This window comes from Oncorhynchus nerka, linkage group LG24 (genome assembly GCF_034236695.1).
Source record: "Oncorhynchus nerka isolate Pitt River linkage group LG24, Oner_Uvic_2.0, whole genome shotgun sequence".
NCBI lineage: Eukaryota > Metazoa > Chordata > Actinopteri > Salmoniformes > Salmonidae > Oncorhynchus > Oncorhynchus nerka.
In genome coordinates, this window is record NC_088419.1 from 4,942,695 (window position 1) to 4,961,659 (window position 18,965).

Here is an 18,965-nt window from a genome sequence, read left to right on the forward strand (position 1 = left end):
AACATTACACATACAGAAGTTCCAAAAGAATAAAGACATTTCAAATGTCATATTATGTCTATATACAGTGTTGTAACGATGTACACATGGTTAAAGTAAATATTGGTTGTATTTGGTGTTTGTTCTTCACTGGTTGACCTTTTCTCATGGCAACAGGTCACAAATCTTGCTACTGTGATGGAACACTGTGGAATTTCACCCAGTAGATATGGGAGTTTATCAAAATCGGGTTTGTTTTCAAATTCTTTGTGGACCTGTGTAATATGAGGGAAATATGTCTCTCTAATATGGTCATACATTGGGCAGGAGGTTAGGAAGTGCAGCTCAGTTTCCACCTCATTTTCTGGGCAGTGAGCACATAGCCTGTCTTCTCTTGAGAGCCATGTCTGCCTACGGTGGCCTTTCTATGTTTACAGTTGAAGTCGGTAGTTTACATACACTTAGGTTGGAGTCATTAAAACTCGTTATTCAACCAATCCACAAATGTATTGTTAACAAAGTATAGTTTTGGCAAGTCGGTTAGGACACCTACTTGTCACATCTGCTCCTGCCACACCCCCTAGTGGACATCCGGTGTCTCCTTGACATGCAGCCATTCCCCTAGTTCTCTCTCCCTCTCCCTTTCCCTTTCCCTCTCTGTGTGTGTGATTGTGTGGTTGGAGACAGGTGTGCTGGAGTCAGAGCAGTTCCCCACCAGCTGCAACCTGTTCCATAATCAAGACACCTCTACAAATACTCAGTCCTGCCACTTCCACTCTGCCAGATCGTAATCTCCGTTCAGTCAGTCTATTTGTTATTATTTAAGATCCTGTATCCTTATTTAAGATCCTGTATCCTTATTTAAGATCCTGTATCCTTATTTAAGATTTTGTATCCTTATTTAAGATCCTGTATCCTTATTTAAGATATTGTATCCTTATTTAAGATCCTGTATCCTTATTTAAGATCCTGTATCCTTATTTAAGATTGTGTATCCTTATTTAAGATCCTGTATCCTTATTTAAGATCCTGTATCCTTATTTAAGATTTTGTATCCTTATTTAAGATCCTGTATCCTTATTTAAGATATTGTATCCTTATTTAAGATCCTGTATCCTTATTTAAGATCCTGTATCCTTATTTAAGATTGTGTATCCTTATTTAAGATCCTGTATCCTTATTTAAGATCCTGTATCCTTATTTAAGATATTGTATCCTTATTTAAGATCCTGTATCCTTATTTAAGATTGTGTATCCTTATTTAAGATCCTGTATCCTTACTTAAGATATTGTATCCTTATTTAAGATATTGTATCCTTATTTAAGATCCTGTATCCTTATTTAAGATTGTGTATCCTTATTTAAGATCCTGTATCCTTATTTAAGATCCTGTATCCTTATTTAAGATCCTGTATCCTTATTTAAGATCCTGTATCCTTGTTTAAGATTTTGTATCCTTATTTAAGATCCTGTATCCTTATTTAAGATCCTGTATCCTTATTTAAGATCCTGTATCCTTATTTAAGATCGTGTATCCTTATTTAAGATCCTGTATCCTTATTTAAGATCCTGTATCCTTATTTAAGATCCTGTATCCTTATTTAAGATCCTGTATCCTTATTTAAGATTGTGTATCCTTATTTAAGATCCTGTATCCTTATTTAAGATCCTGTATCCTTATTTAAGATCCTGTATCCTTATTTAAGATCCTGTATCCTTATTTAAGATATTGTATCCTTATTTAAGATCCTGTATCCTTATTTAAGATCCTGTATCGTTATTTAAGATCCCGTAACTACAGTTGACTCTGGTGGTTGGAACCAAAAATCTCAAATTTGGATTCATCAGACCAAAGGACAAATTTCCCCTGGTCTAATGTCCATTGCTCGTGTTTCTTGGCCCAAGCAAGTCTCTTCTTCTTATTGGTGTCCTTTAGTAGGGGTTTCTTTACAGCAATTTGACCTTGAAGGCTTGATTCACACAGTGTCCTCTGAACAGTTGATGTTGAGATGTGTCTTTAGTTTAACTCTGTGAAGCATTTATTTGGCCTGTAATTTCTAAGGCTGGTAACTCTAATGAATGTATCCTCTGCAGCAGAGGTAACTCTGGGTCTTCCTTTCCTGTGGCGGTCTTCATAAGAGCCAGTTAACTCTAATGAACTTATCCTCTGCAGCAGAGGTAACTCTGGGTCTTCCTTTCCTGTGGCGGTCTTCATGAGAGCCAGTTAACTCTAATGAACTTATCCTCTGCAGCAGAGGTAACTCTGGGTCTCCCTTTCCTGTGGCGGTCTTCATGAGAGCCAGTTAACTCTAATGAACTTATCCTCTGCAGCAGAGATAACTCTGGGTCTTCCTTTCCTGTGGCGGTCCTCATGAGAGCCAGTTAACTCTAATGAACTTATCCTCTGCAGCAGAGGTAACTCTGGGTCTTCCTTTCCTGTGGCGGTCTTCATGAGAGCCAGTTAACTCTAATGAACTTATCCTCTGCAGCAGAGGTAACTCTGGGTCTTCCTTTCCTGTGGCGGTCTTCATGAGAGCCAGTTAACTCTAATGAACTTATCCTCTGCAGCAGAGGTAACTCTGGGTCTTCCTTTCCTGTGGCGGTCTTCATGAGAGCCAGTTTCATCACAGCGCTTGATGGTTTTTGCGACTACAGTTCAAGAAATGTCCAAAGCTCTTGAAATGTTCCAGATTGACAGACCTTCATGTCTTAAAGTAATGATGGACTGTAATTTCTATCAAACGCATTAAGAAGGAAAGAAATTCCACAAATTAAGGCACACCTGTTAATTGAAATGCAATCCAGGTGACTACCTCATGAAGCTGGTTGAGAGAATGCCAAAAGTGTGCTAACGCCCACCGTCTACATAGCTAGCTACATAGCCGTCTCTGTATCAAAGATAAATGTGTAGATAATTGTGTAGTCTAGAGCGATTTTCTAGGTTACCTAGCCAGCTATTGTCGTTCTTTTAACGCAACGTAACGTAATCAACACTGCTAGCTAGCTAGCCAGCTAGCCCCTGAATCAACAACGCAGCCAGCTATTTGTCGTCCTTAACATAGGAGACACTGCTAGCTAGCCAACAGCTAGCCAACGTCTACCGATTAGAACTCAACAACCCGGTCGCATTCCGCCTCGCTCCACAGGTAGTATCACATTTTCATTTCATTTCATTACAGTACAACGGTTTGATTTGTTTGATCGTAGCTAGCTACATAGCTAGCTAAATAGCCGTCTCTGTATCAAAGATAATTGTGTAGTCTAGAGCGATTTTCTAGGTTACCTAGCCAGCTATTGTCGTTCTTTTAACGCAACGTAACGTAATCAACACTGCTAGCTAGCCAGCTAGCCCCCGAATCAACAACGCAGCCACTGCCAGCTAGCCTACAAAGTCAACAACGCAGCCACTGCCAGCTAGCCTACTTCAACAGTACTGTATCATTTTTAATCATTTTAGTCAATAAGATTCTTGCTACGTAAGCTCAACTTTCTGAACATTCGAGACGTGTAGTCCACTTGTCATTCCAATCTCCTTTGCATTAGCGTAGCCTCTTCTGTAGCCTGTCAACTATGTGTCTGTCTATCCCTGTTCTCTCCTCTCTGCACAGACCATACAAACGCTCCACACCGCGTGGCGCGGCCACCTAATCTGGTGGTCCCAGCGCGCACGACCCACGTGGAGTTCCAGGCCTCCGGTAGCCTCTGGAACTGCCGATCTGCGGCCAACAAGGCAGAGTTCATCTCAGCCTATGCCTCCCTCCAGTCCCTCGACTTCTTGGCACTGACGGAAACATGGATCACCACAGATAACACTGCTACTCCTACTGCTCTCTCTTCGTCCGCCCACGTGTTCTCGCACACCCGAGAGCTTCTGGTCAGCGGGGTGGTGGCACCGGGATCCTCATCTCTCCCAAGTGGTCATTCTCTCTTTCTCCCCTTACCCATCTGTCTATCGCCTCCTTTGAATTCCATGCTGTCACAGTTACCAGCCCTTTCAAGCTTAACATCCTTATCATTTATCGCCCTCCAGGTTCCTCGGAGAGTTCATCAATGAGCTTGATGCCTTGATAAGCTCCTTTCCTGAGGACGGCTCACCTCTCACAGTTCTGGGCGACTTTAACCTCCCCACGTCTACCTTTGACTCATTCCTCTCTGCCTCCTTCTTTCCACTCCTCTCCTCTTTTGACCTCTCCCTCTCACCCCCCCTACTCACAAGGCAGGCAATACGCTCGACCTCATCTTTACTAGATGCTGTTCTTCCACTAACCTCATTGCAACTCCCCTCCAAGTCTCCGACCACTACCTTGTATCCTTTTCCCTCTCGCTCTCATCCAACACTTCCCACACTGCCCCTACTCGGATGGTATCGCGCCGTCCCAACCTTCGCTCTCTCTCCCCCGCTACTCTCTCCTCTTCCATCCTATCATCTCTTCCCTCTGCTCAAACCTTCTCCAACCTATCTCCTGATTCTGCTTCCTCAACCCTCCTCTCCTCCCTTTCTGCATCCTTTGACTCTCTATGTCCCCTATCCTCCAGGCCGGCTCGGTCCTCCCCTCCCGCTCCGTGGCTCGACGACTCATTGCGAACTCACAGAACAGGGCTCCGGGCAGCCGAGCGGAAATGGAGGAAAACTTGCCTCCCTGCGGACCTGGCATCCTTTCACTCCCTCCTCTCTACATTTTCCTCTTCTGTCGCTGCTGCTAAAGCCACTTTCTACCACTCTAAATTCCAAGCATCTGCCTCTAACCCTAGGAAGCTCTTTGCCACCTTCTCCTCCCTCCTGAATCCCCCTCCCCCTCCCCCTCCTCCCTCTCTGCAGATGACTTCGTCAACCATTTTGAAAAGAAGGTCGACGACATCCGATCCTCGTTTGCTAAGTCAAACGACACCGCTGGTTCTGCTCACACTGCCCTACCCTGTGCTCTGACCTCTTTCTCCCCTCTCTCTCCAGATGAAATCTCGCGTCTTGTGACGGCCGGCCGCCCAACAACCTGCCCGCTTGACCCTATCCCCTCCTCTCTTCTCCAGACCATTTCCGGAGACCTTCTCCCTTACCTCACCTCGCTCATCAACTCATCCCTGACCGCTGGCTACGTCCCTTCCGTCTTCAAGAGGGCGAGAGTTGCACCCCTTCTGAAAAAACCTACACTCGATCCCTCCGATGTCAACAACTACAGACCAGTATCCCTTCTTTCTTTTCTCTCCAAAACCCTTGAACGTGCCGTCCTTGGCCAGCTCTCCCGCTATCTCTCTCAGAATGACCTTCTTGATCCAAATCAGTCAGGTTTCAAGACTAGTCATTCAACTGAGACTGCTCTTCTCTGTATCACGGAGGCGCTCCGCACTGCTAAAGCTAACTCTCTCTCCTCTGCTCTCATCCTTCTAGACCTATCGGCTGCCTTCGATACTGTGAACCATCAGATCCTCCTCTCCACCCTCTCCGAGTTGGGCATCTCCGGCGCGGCCCACGCTTGGATTGCGTCCTACCTGACAGGTCGCTCCTACCAGGTGGCGTGGCGAGAATCCGTCTCCTCACCACGTGTGCTCACCACTGGTGTCCCCCAGGGCTCTGTTCTAGGCCCTCTCCTATTCTCGCTATACACCAAGTCACTTGGCTCTGTCATAACCTCACATGGTCTCTCCTATCATTGCTATGCAGACGACACACAATTAATCTTCTCCTTTCCCCTTCTGATGACCAGGTGGCGAATCGCATCTCTGCATGTCTGGCAGACATATCAGTGTGGATGACGGATCACCACCTCAAGCTGAACCTCGGCAAGACGGAGCTGCTCTTCCTCCCGGGGAAGGACTGCCCGTTCCATGATCTCGCCATCACGGTTGACAACTCCACTGTGTCCTCCTCCCAGAGCGCTAAGAACCTTGGCGTGATCCTGGACAACACCCTGTCGTTCTCAACTAACATCAAGGTGGTGGCCCGTTCCTGTAGGTTCATGCTCTACAACATCCGCAGAGTACGACCCTGCCTCACACAGGAAGCGGCGCAGGTCCTAATCCAGGCACTTGTCATCTCCCGTCTGGATTACTGCAACTCGCTGTTGGCTGGGCTCCCTGCCTGTGCCATTAAACCCCTACAACTCATCCAGAACGCCGCAGCCCGTCTGGTGTTCAACCTTCCCAAGTTCTCTCACGTCACCCCGCTCCTCCGCTCTCTCCACTGGCTTCCAGTTGAAGCTCGCATCCGCTACAAGACCATGGTGCTTGCCTACGGAGCTGTGAGGGGAACGGCACCTCAGTACCTCCAGGCTCTGATCAGGCCCTACACCCAAACAAGGGCACTGCGTTCATCCACCTCTGGCCTGCTCGCCTCCCTACCACTGAGGAAGTACAGTTCCCGCTCAGCCCAGTCAAAACTGTTCGCTGCTCTGGCCCCCCAATGGTGGAACAAACTCCCTCACGACGCCAGGACAGCGGAGTCAATCACCACCTTCCGGAGACACCTGAAACCCCACCTCTTTAAGGAATACCTAGGATAGGATAAAGTAATCCTTCTCACCCCCCTTAAAAGATTTAGATGCACTATTGTAAAGTGGCTGCTCCACTGGATGTCATAAGGTGAATGCACCAATTTGTAAGTCGCTCTGGATAAGAGCGTCTGCTAAATGACTTAAATGTAAAATGTAATGTGTGCAAACTGTCATCATGGCAAAGGGTGGCTATTTGAAGAAATCTCAAATCTAGATTTGTTTAACATTTTTTATTTTTGGTTACTACATGATTCCATGTGTGTTCATTCATAGTTCTGATGTCTTCACTATTACATTTACATTTACATTTAAGTCATTTAGCAGACGACTTACAAATTGGTGCATTCACCTTATGACATCCAGTGGAACAGTAGTGCATCTAAATCTTTTAAGGGGGGGGGGGGAGGGATTACTTTATCCTATCCTATGTAGAACAACCCCTTGAAGGAAGGTAAGAACATGTGACACACTGATGGAAACTGACTCCTGATTAACTGATTAACTGATTAAGAGTCAATGGGTCAAAACAGGATTTCATTTAATAAGAGTAGACCTTTTTTTGTGAATAAACTAGACTATCATACTACTCTGCTGAGCACACACACACACACACACACACACACACACAACCACACACAGACACACAACCAACCACACACACACCCACACACACACCCACACACACACACACACACCCACACACACACCCCCTAACTCACCGTAGAGACTATCCTGTGTATAGCTGCAGCGGCCATGTCCTCTCCTTTAGGTTGTCCCACCAGAGTCATCCCCAGGTACTTGACCTGGAAAACCATCCCTTCCAATAGGGTCTCCTTGGTGTCTGTCCAGTTCTCTGGCAGCTCTGATTGGACAGAAAACACAACAGGTGTACAATCAGTAAGATGTGATTGGATGAAAGGCTGAAAGGCTCATTTGTAAATCGGGCAAAATGTCCAAAATGTCCAAAGTACTGCTTCTCCAAAATAGATACTGTAGGTTAGATATATTGTGGAATGGGTTTCCTCTAGATAGCCTACATCACCAAAAGTATGGAAACGCCTGCTCGTCGAACATCTCATTCCAAAATCACAGGCATTATTATGAAGTTGGTCACCCCTTTGCTGCTATAACAGCCTCCACTCTTCTGGGAAGGCTTTCCACTAGATGTTGGAATATTGCTGCTATAACAGCCTCCACTCTTCTGGGAAGGCTTCCACTAGATTTTGGAACATTGCTGCTATAACAGCCTCCACTCTTCTGGGAAGACTTTCCACTAGATGTTGGAACATTGCTGCTATAACAGCCGCCACTCTTCTGGGAAGGATTTCCACTAGATGTTGGAACATTGCTGCTGTAACAGCCTCCACTCTTCTGCGAAGCCTTTCCACTCGATGTTGGAACATTGCTGCAGGGACTTGCTTCCATTCAGCCACAAGAACATTAGTGAGTTCAGGCACTGATATTGGGCGATTAGGCCTGGCTCGCAGTCTGCGTTCCAATTCATCCCAAAGATGGGGTTAAGGTTCTGTGCGGGCCAGTCAAAATCTTCCACACCGATCTCGACAAACCATTTCTGTACGGACCTCACTTTGTGCACGGGGGCCTTGGTATTCTGAAACAGGAAAGGGCCTTCCCCAAACTGTTGCGGGAGAGAGAGAGAGAGAGAGCGGGAGAGAGAGCTGGAGAGAGAAAGAGAGAGAGAGAGAGAGAGAGAAAGACAGGGAGAAAGAGATATGAGGGAGATAAAGAGATATGCAAAGAGGATGAGAGAGAGGAGTGAGATCTTCCAGAGAGATGATAGTAGAGGGCTCGTACATGCTGCTGTCCTGTACCATTGGAGCGCTCCATGCAGGCTGAGCCATCTGTCACAGAGCCACACCAGCAGTTTGTGAGAACACACAACGCCTCTCTTACCGCCCTCTCTCTTTTCTGTCCTCCCTCATCCACATATCTCTCTCTCTCTCTCTCTCTCTCTCTCTCTCTCTCTCTCTCTCTCTCTCTCTCTCTCTCTCTCTCTCTCTCTCTCTCTCTCTCTCTCACCCTCTCTCTCACCCTCTCTCTCTCTCTCATCCTCTCTCCCTCCCTGCTGATCTATCTAAACTTCTAAATGATTAATGTCCAATAGTAAAATAGTAGAGGACATTTGAGTCTGTTTACATGTTGTCTTGCTTAGTACCTTCCACTATTAAAGTAAAATGTAGAGAGACGGTGAGAAACAAACAATAGAAAAATAAACCAACGGTTCAGGTACTTGATACCTCTGTGTGTTTACTGGCTCAACGGATAATCTCCTTCCCACACACCGTAAACCCTACCAGCATTCAGTTCACACCACCAACCAGATCGAAAGAGCTGACACTAGCATCTCTCTCTCTCCCGGTCTCTCTCTCTCTCCCGGTCTCTCTCTCTCTCTCCCTCACTCTCTCTCTCTCGCTCTCCTAGGGACCATCTAGTTGAGAATCATAAATATACACTATCTCCACTAGGCCACATACAGTACAGTAAACACAATATTTAACAGTGCTTCAGGCTTTTCAAATATATTTTACCTCCCAAAAGATATGAAAGAGGGACGCTTAATAAATATTTCATAACCATGTCATCGTGCCCGGGTATGTGTCAGATACGATGAGTGGCAGGAGCGATGGAATGAAGGGGTGAGGGAACGAAGGGGCGAGGGAACGAAGGAGCGAGGGAACGAAGGGGCGAGGGAACGAAGGAGCGAGGGAATGAAGGAGCGAGGGAAGGAAGGAGCGAGGGAACGAAGGAGCGAGGGAACGAAGGAGCGAGGGAACGAAGGAGCGAGGGAAGGAAGGAGCGAGGGAAGGAAGGAGCGAGGGAAGGAAGGAGCGAGGGAACGAAGGAGCGAGGGAAGGAAGGAGCGAGGGAAGGAAGGAGCGAGGGAAGGAAGGAGCGAGGGAAGGAAGGAGCGAGGGAAGGAAGGAGCGAGGGAACGAAGGAGCGAGGGAAGGAAGGAGCGAGGGAACGAAGGAGCGAGGGAAGGAAGGAGCGAGGGAATGAAGGAGCGAGGGAAGGAAGGAGCGAGGGAACGAAGGAGCGAGGGAAGGAAGGAGCGAGGGAAGGAAGGAGCGAGGGAACGAAGGAGCGAGGGAAGGAAGGAGCGAGGGAACGAAGGAGCGAGGGAAGGAAGAAATGGAGGATTCAGAGTTTTAGGGAGGAGTGTCCTGTATGCTGAAATGACATGGAACAACACAGCACTGCATTATTTGATATCTGTGTGTGTATCACTGTGTACAACAAGGTGATCTGTAGATTACCAAAGAAACAGTAGACATACTCTGAAGAAGTTTGTGTCTTCATTAACGCTGTGTCTCTCATAACACTGTGTCTCTAATAACACTGTGTCTCTCATAACACTGTGTCTCTAATAACACTGTGTCTCTCATAACACTGTGTCTCTAATAACACTGTGTCTCTCATAACACTGTGTCTCTAATAACACTGTGTCTCTAATAACACTGTGTCTCTAATAACACTGTGTCTCTAATAACACTGTGTCTCTCATAACACTGTGTCTCTCATAACACTGTGTCTCTAATAACACTGTGTCTCTAATAACACTGTGTCTCTAATAACACTGTGTCTCTAATAACACTGTGTCTCTAATAACACTGTGTCTCTCATAACACTGTGTCTCTAATAACACTGTGTCTCTCATAACACTGTGTCTCTAATAACACTGTGTCTCTAATAACACTGTGTCTCTAATAACACTGTGTCTCTAATAACACTGTGTCTTCATTAACACTGTGTCTTCATTAACGCTGTGTCTCTAATAACACTGTGTCTCTAATAACACTGTGTCTCTAATAACACTGTGTCTCTAATAACACTGTGTCTCTCATAACACTGTGTCTCTAATAACACTGTGTCTCTAATAACACTGTGTCTCTAATAACACTGTGTCTCTAATAACACTGTGTCTCTAATAACACTGTGTCTTCATTAACACTGTGTCTTCATTAACGCTGTGTCTCTAATAACACTGTGTCTCTAATAACACTGTGTCTCTAATAACACTGTGTCTCTAATAACACTGTGTCTCTAATAACACTGTGTCTCTAATAACACTGTGTCTCTCATAACACTGTGTCTCTAATAACACTGTGTCTCTAATAACACTGTGTCTCTAATAACACTGTGTCTCTAATAACACTGTGTCTCTAATAACACTGTGTCTCTAATAACACTGTGTCTCTCATAACACTGTGTCTCTAATAACACTGTGTCTCTCATAACACTGTGTCTCTAATAACACTGTGTCTCTAATAACACTGTGTCTCTCATAACACTGTGTCTCTAATAACACTGTGTAATAACACTCCCTGTTCACCCACACCTGTGTGGCCATGCGTGACTCCAACACCATCATTAAGTTTGTTGACGACACAACTGATCACCGACGCCGATGAGACAGCCTTCAAGGAGGTCAAAGACTTGGCAGTGTGGTGCCAGGAATGGGAAATATCCTTTCTATTTTATTCAGATACATATTTTTTTTTTTTTATCATATAATATAAAATAATGGTATGGGACATAAGAGGACCCATGGTATACAGAGTACTGGGTAGCTTCAGGAACAGGGTAGGAGAGCCCATGGTATACAGAGTACTGGGTAGCTACAGGAACAGGGTTGGAGAGCCCCATGGTATACAGAGTAATGGGTAGCTACAGGAACAGGGTAGGAGAGCCCCATGGTATAGAGAGTACAGGAACAGGGTTGGAGAGCCCCATGGTATACAGAGTACTGGGTAGCTACAGGAACAGGGTTGGAGAGCCCCATGGTATACAGAGTACTGGGTAGCTACAGGAACAGGGTAGGAGAGCCCCATGGTATACAGAGTACTGGGTAGCTACAGGAACAGGGTTGGAGAGCCCATGGTATACAGAGTACTGGGTAGCTACAGGAACAGGGTAGGAGAGCCCCATGGTATACAGAGTACTGGGTAGCTTCAGGAACAGGGTAGGAGAGCCCCATGGTATACAGAGTACTGGGTAGCTACAGGAACAGGGTAGGAGAGCCCCATGGTATACAGAGTACTGGGTAGCTACAGGAACAGGGTAGGAGAGCCCCATGGTATACAGAGTACTGGGTAGCTACAGGAACAGGGTAGGAGAGCCCATGGTATACAGAGTACTGGGTAGCTACAGGAACAGGGTAGGAGAGCCCCATGGTATACAGAGTACTGGGTAGCTACAGGAACAGGGTTGGAGAGCCCATGGTATACAGAGTACTGGGTAGCTACAGGAACAGGGTTGGAGAGCCCATGGTATACAGAGTACTGGGTAGCTTCAGGAACAGGGTTGGAGAGCCCATGGTATACAGAGTACTGGGTAGCTACAAGAACAGGGTTGGAGAGCCCATGGTATACAGAGTACTGGGTAGCTACAGGAACAGGGTAGGAGAGCCCCATGGTATACAGAGTACTGGGTAGCTACAGGAACAGGGTAGGAGAGCCCATGGTATACAGAGTACTGGGTAGCTACAGGAACAGGGTAGGAGAGCCCCATGGTATACAGAGTACTGGGTAGCTACAGGAACAGGGTTGGAGAGCCCCATGGTATACAGAGTACTGGGTAGCTACAGGAACAGGGTTGGAGAGCCCATGGTATACAGAGTACTGGGTAGCTACAGGAACAGGGTTGGAGAGCCCATGGTATACAGAGTACTGGGTAGCTACAGGAACAGGGTAGGAGAGCCCCATGGTATACAGAGTACTGGGTAGCTACAGGAACAGGGTAGGAGAGCCCCATGGTATACAGAGTACTGGGTAGCTACAGGAACAGGGTTGGAGAGCCCATGGTATACAGAGTACTGGGTAGCTACAGGAACAGGGTAGGAGAGCCCCATGGTATACAGAGTACTGGGTAGCTACAGGAACAGGGTAGGAGAGCCCCATGGTATACAGAGTACTGGGTAGCTACAGGAACAGGGTAGGAGAGCCCCATGGTATACAGAGTACTGGGTAGCTACAGGAACAGGGTAGGAGAGCCCCATGGTATACAGAGTACTGGGTAGCTACAGGAACAGGGTAGGAGAGCCCCATGGTATACAGAGTACTGGGTAGCTACAGGAACAGGGTTGGAGAGCCCATGGTATACAGAGTACTGGGTAGCTACAGGAACAGGGTAGGAGAGCCCCATGGTATACAGAGTACTGGGTAGCTACAGGAACAGGGTTGGAGAGCCCATGGTATACAGAGTACTGGGTAGCTACAGGAACAGGGTAGGAGAGCCCATGGTATACAGAGTACTGGGTAGCTACAGGAACAGGGTAGGAGAGCCCCATGGTATACAGAGTACTGGGTAGCTACAGGAACAGGGTTGGAGAGCCCCATGGTATACAGAGTACTGGGTAGCTACAGGAACAGGGTTGGAGAGCCCATGGTATACAGAGTACTGGGTAGCTACAGGAACAGGGTAGGAGAGCCCCATGGTATACAGAGTACTGGGTAGCTACAGGAACAGGGTAGGAGAGCCCCATGGTATACAGAGTACTGGGTAGCTACAGGAACAGGGTAGGAGAGCCCCATGGTATACAGAGTACTGGGTAGCTACAGGAACAGGGTAGGAGAGCCCCATGGTATACAGAGTACTGGGTAGCTACAGGAACAGGGTAGGAGAGCCCCATGGTATACAGAGTACTGGGTAGCTACAGGAACAGGGTTGAGAGCCCATGGTATACAGAGTACTGGGTAGCTTCAGGAACAGGGTTGGAGAGCCCATGGTATACAGAGTACTGGGTAGCTACAGGAACAGGGTAGGAGAGCCCCATGGTATACAGAGTACTGGGTAGCTACAGGAACAGGGTAGGAGAGCCCCATGGTATACAGAGTACTGGGTAGCTACAGGAACAGGGTTGGAGAGCCCATGGTATACAGAGTACTGGGTAGCTACAGGAACAGGGTAGGAGAGCCCCATGGTATACAGAGTACTGGGTAGCTACAGGAACAGGGTAGGAGAGCCCCATGGTATACAGAGTACTGGGTAGCTACAGGAACAGGGTAGGAGAGCCCCATGGTATACAGAGTACTGGGTAGCTACAGGAACAGGGTAGGAGAGCCCCATGGTATACAGAGTACTGGGTAGCTACAGGAACAGGGTTGGAGAGCCCATGGTATACAGAGTACTGGGTAGCTACAGGAACAGGGTAGGAGAGCCCCATGGTATACAGAGTACTGGGTAGCTACAGGAACAGGGTAGGAGAGCCCCATGGTATACAGAGTACTGGGTAGCTACAGGAACAGGGTAGGAGAGCCCCATGGTATACAGAGTACTGGGTAGCTACAGGAACAGGGTAGGAGAGCCCCATGGTATACAGAGTACTGGGTAGCTACAGGAACAGGGTAGGAGAGCCCCATGGTATACAGAGTACTGGGTAGCTACAGGAACAGGGTAGGAGAGCCCCATGGTATACAGAGTACTGGGTAGCTACAGGAACAGGGTTGGAGAGCCCATGGTATACAGAGTACTGGGTAGCTACAGGAACAAGGTAGGAGAGCCCCATGGTATACAGAGTACTGGGTAGCTACAGGAACAGGGTAGGAGAGCCCATGGTATACAGAGTACTGGGTAGCTACAGGAACAGGGTAGGAGAGCCCCATGGTATACAGAGTACTGGGTAGCTACAGGAACAGGGTAGGAGAGCCCCATGGTATACAGAGTACTGGGTAGCTACAGGAACAGGGTAGGAGAGCCCCATGGTATACAGAGTACTGGGTAGCTACAGGAACAGGGTAGGAGAGCCCCATGGTATACAGAGTACTGGGTAGCTACAGGAACAGGGTAGGAGAGCCCCATGGTATACAGAGTACTGGGTAGCTACAGGAACAGGGTTGGAGAGCCCATGGTATACAGAGTACTGGGTAGCTACAGGAACAGGGTAGGAGAGCCCCATGGTATACAGAGTACTGGGTAGCTACAGAAACAGGGTAGGAGAGCCCCATGGTATACAGAGTACTGGGTAGCTACAGGAACAGGGTTGGAGAGCCCATGGTATACAGAGTACTGGGTAGCTACAGGAACAGGGTAGGAGAGCCCCATGGTATACAGAGTACTGGGTAGCTACAGGAACAGGGTTGGAGAGCCCCATGGTATACAGAGTACTGGGTAGCTACAGGAACAGGGTTGGAGAGCCCATGGTATACAGAGTACTGGGTAGCTACAGGAACAGGGTAGGAGAGCCCCATGGTATACAGAGTACTGGGTAGCTACAGGAACAGGGTAGGAGAGCCCCATGGTATACAGAGTACTGGGTAGCTACAGGAACAGGGTAGGAGAGCCCCATGGTATACAGAGTACTGGGTAGCTACAGGAACAGGGTAGGAGAGCCCCATGGTATACAGAGTACTGGGTAGCTACAGGAACAGGGTAGGAGAGCCCCATGGTATACAGAGTACTGGGTAGCTACAGGAACAGGGTTGGAGAGCCCATGGTATACAGAGTACTGGGTAGCTTCAGGAACAGGGTTGGAGAGCCCATGGTATACAGAGTACTGGGTAGCTACAGGAACAGGGTAGGAGAGCCCCATGGTATACAGAGTACTGGGTAGCTACAGGAACAGGGTAGGAGAGCCCCATGGTATACAGAGTACTGGGTAGCTACAGGAACAGGGTTGGAGAGCCCATGGTATACAGAGTACTGGGTAGCTACAGGAACAGGGTAGGAGAGCCCCATGGTATACAGAGTACTGGGTAGCTACAGGAACAGGGTAGGAGAGCCCCATGGTATACAGAGTACTGGGTAGCTACAGGAACAGGGTAGGAGAGCCCCATGGTATAAAGAGTACTGGGTAGCTACAGGAACAGGGTAGGAGAGCCCCATGGTATACAGAGTACTGGGTAGCTACAGGAACAGGGTTGGAGAGCCCATGGTATACAGAGTACTGGGTAGCTACAGGAACAGGGTAGGAGAGCCCCATGGTATACAGAGTACTGGGTAGCTACAGGAACAGGGTAGGAGAGCCCCATGGTATACAGAGTACTGGGTAGCTACAGGAACAGGGTAGGAGAGCCCCATGGTATACAGAGTACTGGGTAGCTACAGGAACAGGGTTGGAGAGCCCATGGTATACAGAGTACTGGGTAGCTACAGGAACAGGGTAGGAGAGCCCCATGGTATACAGAGTACTGGGTAGCTACAGGAACAGGGTAGGAGAGCCCCATGGTATACAGAGTACTGGGTAGCTACAGGAACAGGGTAGGAGAGCCCCATGGTATACAGAGTACTGGGTAGCTACAGGAACAGGGTAGGAGAGCCCCATGGTATACAGAGTACTGGGTAGCTACAGGAACAGGGTTGGAGAGCCCATGGTATACAGAGTACTGGGTAGCTACAGGAACAGGGTAGGAGAGCCCCATGGTATACAGAGTACTGGGTAGCTACAGGAACAGGGTAGGAGAGCCCCATGGTATACAGAGTACTGGGTAGCTACAGGAACAGGGTAGGAGAGCCCCATGGTATACAGAGTACTGGGTAGCTACAGGAACAGGGTAGGAGAGCCCCATGGTATACAGAGTACTGGGTAGCTACAGGAACAGGGTTGGAGAGCCCATGGTATACAGAGTACTGGGTAGCTACAGGAACAGGGTAGGAGAGCCCCATGGTATACAGAGTACTGGGTAGCTACAGGAACAGGGTAGGAGAGCCCCATGGTATACAGGGTACTGGGTAGCTACAGGAACAGGGTTGGAGAGCCCATGGTATACAGAGTACTGGGTAGCTACAGGAACAGGGTAGGAGAGCCCATGGTATACAGAGTACTGGGTAGCTTCAGGAACAGGGTTGGAGAGCCCATGGTATACAGAGTACTGGGTAGCTACAGGAACAGGGTAGGAGAGCCCATGGTATACAGAGTACTGGGTAGCTACAGGAACAGGGTTGGAGAGCCCATGGTATACAGAGTACTGGGTAGCTTCAGGAACAGGGTTGGAGAGCCCATGGTATACAGAGTACTGGGTAGCTACAGGAACAGGGTAGGAGAGCTCCATGGTATACAGAGTACTGGGTAGCTACAGGAACAGGGTTGGAGAGCCCATGGTATACAGAGTACAGGAACAGGGTAGGAGAGCCCCATGGTATACAGAGTACTGGGTAGCTACAGGAACAGGGTTGGAGAGCCCATGGTATACAGAGTACTGGGTAGCTACAGGAACAGGGTTGGAGAGCCCATGGTATACAGAGTACTGGGTAGCTTCAGGAACAGGGTTGGAGAGCCCATGGTATACAAGAGTACTGGGTAGCTACAGGAACAGGGTTGGAGAGCCCATGGTATACAGAGTCCTGGCTAGCTACAGGAACAGGGTTGGAGAGCCCATGGTATACAGAGTACTGGGTAGCTACAGGAACAGGGTTGGAGAGCCCATGGTATACAGAGTACTGGGTAACTACAGGAACAGGGTTGGAGAGCCCATGGTATACAGAGTACTGGGTAGCTACAGGAACAGGGTAGGAGAGCCCCATGGTATACAGAGTACAGGAACAGGGTTGGAGAGCCCCATGGTATACAGAGTACAGGAACAGGGTTGGAGAGCCCATGACATACAGAGTACTGGAACAGGGTTGGAGAGTCCATGACATACAGAGTACAGGAACAGGGTTGGAGAGACCATGACATACAGAGTACAGGAACAGGGTTGGAGAGCCCATGGTATACAGAGTACTGGGTAGCTACAGGAACAGGGTTGGAGAGCCCATGGTATACAGAGTACTGGGTAGCTTCAGGAACAGGGTTGGAGAGACCATGACATACAGAGTACTGGGTAGCTTCAGGAACAGGGTTGGAGAGCCCATGACATACAGAGTACTGGAACAGGGTTGGAGAGACCATGACATACAGAGTACAGGAACAGGGTTGGAGAGACCATGACATACAGAGTACAGGAACAGGGTTGGAGAGCCCATGGTATACAGAGTACTGGGTAGCTACAGGAACAGGGTTGGAGAGCCCATGGTATACAGAGTACTGGGTAGCTTCAGGAACAGGGTTGGAGAGCCCATGACATACAGAGTACTGGAACAGGGTTGGAGAGACCATGACATACAGAGTACAGGAACAGGGTTGGAGAGACCATGACATACAGAGTACAGGAACAGGGTTGGAGAGCCCATGGTATACAGAGTACTGGGTAGCTACAGGAACAGGGTAGGAGAGCCCATGGTATACAGAGTACTGGGTAGCTACAGGAACAGGGTTGGAGAGCCCATGGTATACAGAGTACTGGGTAGCTTCAGGAACAGGGTTGGAGAGCCCATGGTATACAGAGTACTGGGTAGCTTCAGGAACAGGGTTGGAGAGACCATGACATACAGAGTACTGGGTAGCTACAGGAACAGGGTCCTCCATTCACATACAGATGACATCTGTTTTCCCCCAAGCCCCTCAACCTGCCCATTTGATATTCAAATCTAAACAAATTTGACATATTAGTTAAAGACCAGATTAAATTGAGAATAGTCTGATGGGTGAAAATAATCACGATGAGAGAACAGCGTGTGTAGTCTGAGGCGAAGAACAGAGAAAGCTTCTTTTTTTTTTTACTTTCTCAAATCTTCAGTAGTCTCATATATGTTTTTATGTAACTAGGCAAGTCAGTTAAGAACTAATTCTTATTTACAATGACAGCCTATCAGGGAACAGTTCAGGGGGCAGAACGACAGATTTTTTGTTACCTTGTCAGCTCGGGGATTCGATCTAGCAACCGTTTTGGTTACTGACCCAACGCTCGAACCACTTGGCTTCCCTGTCGCCCTGGCATTTTCTAAGATCATTCAAATCTAAAGTTGCCAAATAACTGTAGATCCAGAGGATAGGACCTGTTTCAAATGATCACTTTTACGCTCAACTTCTACGCTCAACACTTCAGATGCTTCAGACTCGCTCTGGGAAAAACGCTTTCTATTTTATTCAGATATACTTATTTTTAACGTAAAATCATATAATATAACATAAGGGTACGGGACTTAAGAGCATATCTTGTCTAGTCTATATCCAGATAACATACAGTATCTAGTCTGATAACATACAGTCTATAGTCTGATAACATACAGTATCTAGTCTGATAAATGAACAAGCCTACAGTCTATAGTCTGATAACATACAGTATCTAGTCTGATAACATACAGTATCTAGTCTGATAAATGAACAAGCCTACAGTCTATAGCCAGATAACATACAGTATCTAGTCTGATAAATGAACAAGTCTACAGTCTATAGTCAGATAACATACAGTATCTAGTCTGATAAATGAACAGGTCTATAGCCAGATAACATACAGTATCTAGTCTGATAAATGAACAAGTCTACAGTCTATAGCCAGATAACATACAGTATCTAGTCTGATAAATGAACAAGCCTTCAGTCTATAGCCAGATAACATACAGTATCTAGTCTGATAAATGAACTAGTCTATAGCCAGATAACATACAGCCTATAGTCAGATAACATACAGTATCTAGTCTGATAAATGAACAAGCCTA

General features: G+C 47.5%; 1 protein-coding gene across 1 annotated transcript in view; it reads right to left on the minus strand.

Annotated features, from left to right (window-relative positions):
* LOC135564378 (low density lipoprotein receptor adapter protein 1-like) overlaps positions 1-18,965 on the minus strand; it is a 102,929-nt gene that overhangs the window by 29,645 nt on the left and 54,319 nt on the right. Inside the window, exon 2 of the mRNA XM_065009420.1 lies at positions 7,187-7,329. Within this exon, the coding sequence (XP_064865492.1) occupies positions 7,187-7,329 (143 nt within the window). The remainder of the gene's footprint in view (positions 1-7,186; positions 7,330-18,965) is intronic.